The sequence below is a fragment of the Podarcis erhardii genome (assembly GCF_964252035.2).
Source record: "Podarcis erhardii genome assembly, chromosome: 15".
NCBI lineage: Eukaryota > Metazoa > Chordata > Lepidosauria > Squamata > Lacertidae > Podarcis > Podarcis erhardii.
The window spans coordinates 8989383-8995963 of NC_138505.1; the positions used below are offsets into that span (position 1 = coordinate 8989383).

At 50.6% G+C, this 6581-nt stretch overlaps 1 protein-coding gene across 1 annotated transcript in view; it reads left to right on the forward strand.

Annotated features, from left to right (window-relative positions):
- Positions 1-5482, forward strand: part of IL6R (interleukin 6 receptor) — a 32736-nt gene extending 27254 nt beyond the window's left edge. Inside the window, exons 8-10 of the mRNA XM_081841105.1 lie at positions 320-392; positions 936-1032; positions 1299-5482. Coding sequence (XP_081697231.1) covers positions 320-392; positions 936-1032; positions 1299-1518 — 390 coding nt within the window. The 3' untranslated portion in view covers positions 1519-5482. The remainder of the gene's footprint in view (positions 1-319; positions 393-935; positions 1033-1298) is intronic.
- Positions 5483-6581: the final 1099 nt, after the last annotated feature.

A 6581-nucleotide genomic window follows, 5' to 3' on the forward strand; every position in this document is an offset into this window, starting at 1 on the left:
GTCTGATTGGTCCTAGAACAATAGGATTCAGAATGCAGCAGTCTGATTGGTACTAGAACAACAGGGTCCAGAATGCAGCAGTCTGATTGGTCCACAGGAGCCACCCAATCCAGCTCCAGGTGGAAGTGAATCCGCAACCTGATTGGTCTACAGGTGAATCCCGGAATTAGCCAATCACGTGGGACCCATTGTGTAAATAATGTATATAAAGCAGACATTCTGGGGGAACTTCCATTCTTTCTCACCACTATGAGCTGAATAAAGAGCATGAAATCCAAGTATATTTCACATCCCTTTTCTTTTTTGCTCTCTCTTGCAGGTTGATCCTTTTGCCAGCACCGTTAAGCCCAAGTGCACTTCTGAGCTCCCTGTTGTCATGAGTAAGCCGACAGGTAAGTGGGCCACCTTTCGTGGCCTCACTTGTACAAAGGTGGCTTTTTGTACATGCCAAGGGCTGCAAAAAATACGGGGACATCGCCCGGGCGAAAGGCTGGGGGTGATGGGAGCAAAGATCTTTGGCAGGTAGGCTTCCCTAGTGGTGATGGCAGGCGATAGCCGTGCTCCCTATTTGTGGGTCACCTTGGGCCAGACACTGTATCTCAGCTTAGCCTAACTCACAGGGTTGTTGTGAGGATTAAAGGAAGAGGGGGAGAGTCATGGATGCCACCTTGAACTCCTTAGAGAAAAAGATGGGGCACAAATGCAAATTCGATTCCATTTTGATTTCCCATAATGCCCCACAGTAGTCTCTTTTGGACTGAGGGCCGAATTCCCTGCTAGGCAACCTGGCCAAGGGCCAGATGGGAGAGCCGCATTTGGACCCTGGACTTGAGGGTCCCTGCCTTTGCCCAGAGAGGTGCAAAGCTGGAGGCATTGTGGGAAATGAAGAGGGCGTCCTGACCTAACTGTGTTCCCTGATTGTCTGTCCCTTCTAGTGGAAAATGCTGCCTCTACGCCTCTGTACTTGTTCCTCATCATGGCTGTAAGCGTGACTGGAATTGTTGGCATCTTGGTCGTTGGAGTCATTCTCCGGTGAGGAAGACCACCTAATTTTCGGGAGTTGGGGGGGGGGGAGCAGGGACCGAGCAACGGGAGCTCACCCCATTGTGGGATTCAAACCGCCGACCTTCTGATCGGCAAGTCCTAGGCTCTGTGGTTTAACCCATAGCGCCACCTGCGTCCCTTCTTAAGGGTGTATAAATGCATTTAAAGCCATCCAAGTGGGCAGTCCTCACTGCTTCCTGTGGATGTGATGGTAGAAACGTGATCTCAAAACCTGCAATTTTTTGTTGTTTCAGGTACAAGAAAAAATGGGGGATGTCGCCTTGCGGAGAAGAGAAATCCAGCACCGCCCCACCACACTCCCTGACCCTCATGGCTCCTGAGCCTCCTCTGAGTTCATCTCCTCTTCTCTCCCCTCCGGCTTCGCCCTTCAGCGAGAGCTCTGTCGACACCCCGAGCATCCCGGAGAACAGCCCCTACGATGTTTCAAACGCGGACTATTTCCTGATGCCGTAGTAGCCGACAGACGTCGGATTTAGGGAGTTTATTGGGTGCCGCAGCGTCCCCGCATGTGGGCACCGTACGTACCCTGAAGGATGTGGAGAGTCAGGAACACAACCAAGGCGCCTGGGACATCGTTGAGAGTCCCTTGGGTCGTACCAGCATCAAGTAGCGCTGACGTCAAGGCCCACGCTACTGAGATCTAGGAAAGGTGTCTGCTCTTCCGTCCGGAGTCAAGCCGCTCAGAAGATGCTCCACGTTCAGGATTTTGTTCGCCGCTCATCAGGAAGAGCTCAAGTGTCCTTGAAACTGAAGATGGTGGTTGCAGATATGCCAAGTCCCTGCCCGGGTTCTGTGACGGGGATGCGCACAGCCACAAGGTTTCTTCCGGCCCACTGCTGTGGCTGGCAGAGAAAACGGTTGGAGGCACCGACAACAAATTGTCCCAACATTTTGAAAGTTCTTTCCAGGAAGTGTCTGTCCTCCTGGATTCATGAAGTCGGGGAGGTCTGCCGTCGGAGGAGCTGTCATCCCCGAAGCGGCAGATGATGGAGGAAGTGGTTTTGGGTACCACTTTGAGCAATCGTTGGCCCTTTTCTACATGCCAAGGAAGGGCATCCAGGCCAGATTCCAGGGCTGGCCCAGGACATTTTGTGACCTGATTCAAAGGAACGGTGCCTTCTGGCGAGCCAGACTGTTGCTCCATCTGGCTCAGTATTGTCTACACTGGCTGGCAGCAGCTCTCCAGGGTTTCAGACAGGGAGTCTCTCCGAGCCTAGGGAAGCAAAGGACTGGGCCAGGGGGCTTTTGTACGCAAAGCGGAGCCACGGGACAAGGTGCCGTTTCGTGTCTTCCCTGATTTCACGCAAAGGAACTGATCTGTCTGGCAACTCTTTCCTGGTTGAAGGGGGCAGAAGACAGGTAGTCCTCTGGGGATTTGGTGCTGCTTCCTGCCCCTCAGGAAACTCACCCCCAAGGCAGCCAGCTAACCCTACATTATGGTTGGGCCGGTGCAGTCAGAGTCCTATGATGTATTGGAAAGAGTGGGTGCAAAACTGCCTTTTAGCTGAGCCGGACTGTCGGTCCCAGAATTGTCCTTCTCACTGCCCTACCATGCGAAAGGCTTCGGACTGAACAGCAGGAGCTCCCGCAAGGCCGAGTCCAGCATCCTGTTCTGTCAAAGGCCAGCCAACTGTGCCAATGGGGAGCCCCAAACAGGACCTGAGCACAACAGCAAACGTCCTCCATCACAAAAAGCATGTGTGCGGTCCCTGAGTCGTGGGTGCGACACACAAGGCTGTTCCACTGGTCTTGTGCAGGAAGAAACATGGCCCCAATCTGGCTGGGGGCAACAGAGATTTGGCCTTTCGAAAGCGAGGGGCTTTGTTACCCACAGTCCTTGCTGTGCATCAAAAGAGGAAAGGGAGGAATCTTTCTGCAATGTAAACAAGTCTCCAACTCGTTGCCTCCAACGGGGAACTTTGCTGCTCTGGGATGTTACGAAACCCAGCATTACTCTGTCTTTTTTTTTCCCCTGCCGCAGCACAACAGAAATGATATTTACTTTTTTTCTTCTAAAGTTCACAGCGTCAGACTATTTTTTTGCTATTAGCTGCTTTCTCTGCTTGCTTGGGTGAAAGGTGTCCCTGTGTCTCAGATGTTGCCCATGTTGGAGACTGTGATGAATCTAGAGGTTATGGGGAGGCAAAACGCCGGAGGTGATGCCAGCCAAGGAAGGCTCTGCCAAAGAGCCGTTCAGATTCGTTCATGTTCGTTTCCCCAACATCCCGCCCCCCAGGCAGATTTTTCGGCCTGAGGAGAGAGGGAATGGTTTGCAAAACAGCAATCTTACCCCCTTCCCGCCCAGGGAAAAAAAGAAAAGATATCCAGGTAGCCCCACAAGTTTAAATTTATTGCATTTCTCCTCTGTGAGTATATGCTGCCTGGACACATTTTCCTTATATATTTCCGCAAACGAAAGGGACTAGCAACTTTGGTTTTTTTGCTTAAATTAAAGCTGCCAATTCAGGAGAGGGCCTAATGGAGCTTAAGAGGTTGTTTTGAGTATGCCTGGCATAACTTCTTCTTTCGCTTCTCTTTTTGTTGTACCCTGGGCAGATGGCATTGTGGCTTCTTAACTCTCCCACCCCACCCTGAAATTATGTTTTGCAATAAGGAGCAACCCCTCGCTTTCTTTTTCTGCCTGCTCCCTGCTGCTCACAAACAGTGCCTTGCTTGTTTTCCAAACCTGAACCTTCCCTGGGCGAACAGCCCGGAAATCACTGCTCTTTAAGCAATCGGCGTGACGTTCAGGTACCAGCTCAGCAAAGTGTCTGGTCCGATGCCACCAAGGTAAACAGATTTCTCATAACCCTGTGCCTAGCAAACAACTTCAAAGGCCAGTGAGTGCCAGCCCTAGGAAACTGCTGCCCTCAGCAAGTTTGACGCTACTCATTTTGGACTCTGTCTGAATCAAGGTTTTCTTTCCACATAAATGCACTACATGCGTTAAATCGGCAGGGCAAAGCTAGGACGATGGCACGGCTGCCAATTTGTTCCTGTCTTAACCACTGCTGTGCGTAGCTTGTGTACATTTGTGTAGACACATTGCAGTATTGTACCACCTGAGCTTCACGGCCTTTGGACCCCACACTTGTCTACAAATTCTCTCTACTTCTGGTGCATGAGGAGCTGTATCCAATATATGAAAATAGCAAGCTCCTTCTCTTAAGTGTGGGTCTGCAAATAGGCACTCAGAAGTGCAAAGCATTAGCAAGCTTGCAGGAGCCCCAGGGTTTGTAGAAATCTGAAAATTATTTGGGGGGACTGACCCCAAGAGGGTGAAATCCCCAAATACAACAAGGGTGTTCTCACGCTACACTGACTGATAACTGCCCTTTCTGGGCTCCCCAAAGGGCTTGGTATATTCAATAGGCATGACATGCTAACTGTTGAGAGGGTCAGGTGGAGGAGGGGGAAACAAGGCAAAGGAACGTAATGGAGTATTTGTAAAAGGGCATGGCCGGCACACACTGAACATGAGCCCACTCCACCTTGCAACATTGCTTTTGCATGGCCCTGCCATTTGCATCATCTGCCAATTTAGGCATCTGCTGATGTTAAGTTTTAATCCGAAAAAGCTTGTGCCACCATAAAACTGTTTATACTTTTAAAGGGCTGCAAAAGTCTCCATTTTGAAGGTTAATTTTATTCCCATCTGCTGCTTTGGTAGCCCCTGAGGCCGCGAAGACTTTTATAAATGTGTTAAATGGATTCCATGAATAAAATTAACAGGCTAGCATAACAGCCTCCCAGGGGAAAATGAAAGGAAAGACATTTTTTAAAGGCTTAGCTTATTGATTTTCAGAACGAGTGGCTTTTTGAGACACTCCAGGAATATTTGAGCTGCACCCTTGCCCTTGCGTGTTGATTTCTTGATGCCTCGCTCTCTGCACAGAAGTGGTACGGTCACCCTTCTAAATCAGGACTCTGCCAATTCATCCTGCCACCGCAGGAAGAGAGCGAGGCCACAGTGCAGAAGGGAAAGGGGTGTTTGGTGACGATAACGCTTGCAGTCTAGGAGTGTTTCCGGGTAGTCTAAGAAACCAAAAACTCTCTGCAGTTTTGAAACCGGCGGTGAAAATCAGAGCCATTTTGAAGTCGGTGGCTAAAACCAGGGACCATTCAAATGGCTCAGTCGGCCATCAAACTGGTGTCCAGAATTGTATCCAAACATGGGGGATTGCTCTTTGGTTTCTGGAACCGTTGTGCCAAATGTGGTTACGATATCTTGGGTGGTGTCTCGTAAAGAAGCCACATTCCAAAATTATATTGGTAAAGGTAATGGGACCCCTGACCATTAGGTCTGGTCGTGGCCGACTCGGGGGTTGCGGCGCTCATCTCGCTTTATTGGACGAGGGAGCCAGTGTACAGCTTCCAGGTCATGTGGCCATCATGACTAAGCCACTTCTGGCGAACCAGAGCAGTGCACGGAAACTCCGTTTTACCTTCCCACTGGAGTGGTACCTATTTATCTACTTGCACTTTGACGTGCTTTCGAACTGCTAGCGGACTAATAATTGCATCCCCTGGTAAAATATGGCCTTTTCAAATGTGTGCATTGTTTGGGGCCCAGCTTTCCTTCTGTCTCTCTCTCTCTTCCTGGCGTAGCTGGCTGTGCTGGCCCGTGAGAAAGAAAGAGAGGAAGAAAAGAGTTGAGCAATCTTGAGGGAAGAGGGGGGGCCTGCGGCAGGTTCGCAGCGCATGAGGTGGAGGACTGGTGGTGAAACCCCCGGTCCAGGCAGCTGCTTCCCTCCATCTTCCAGTTCTCCTTTTCGGTCCCTCCTCACCGATAAACAGCTCCAGAGGAAGTTCGTGCCCCACTTAGGGACAAAGGAAGTGAAATCCCATGGGGCATTTGAATGCCCCCTTTTCTGCTCTCCAGGCCAACTGCCTTGTCTCCTCATATTACACCTGCCCCATAAATTTGCAGACCCTGTTTTCCAGGGACGTCCCTGATTTGGAGAAGCCATCCCAGCTTCTGACTTGATCCCGGAATGTCCTGCTTTTCCTTAGGACGTCCCTATTTCCTCTGGAGAAATGTTGGAGGATAGGGAGTTATCCGACCCCAGAGCCATCTGAAGGGAATCCTGTATAGGGAAGTTTTTAAAAACGTTTAATGTTTATTATGTTTTTATAGACAGTGGTAAGGGATGCGGGTGGCACTGTGGGTTAAACCACAGAGCCTAAGTCTTGCTGATCAGAAGGTCAGTGATTCGAATCCCTGCGACGGGGTGAGCTCCCATTGCTCGTTCCCTGCTCCTGCCAACCTAGCAGTTTGAAAGCACATCACAGTGCAAGTAGATAAATAGGTACCACTCTGGCGGGAAGGTAAACGGCGTTTCCGTGCACTGCTCTGGTTCACCAGAAGCGGCTTAGTCATGTTGGCCACATGACCCAGAAGCTGTCTGCGGACAAACGCCGGCTCCCTCGGCCTATAGAGCGAGATGAGCGCCGCAACCTCAGAGTCGGTCACGACTGGACCTAATGGTCAGGGGTCCCTTTACCTTTATAGACAG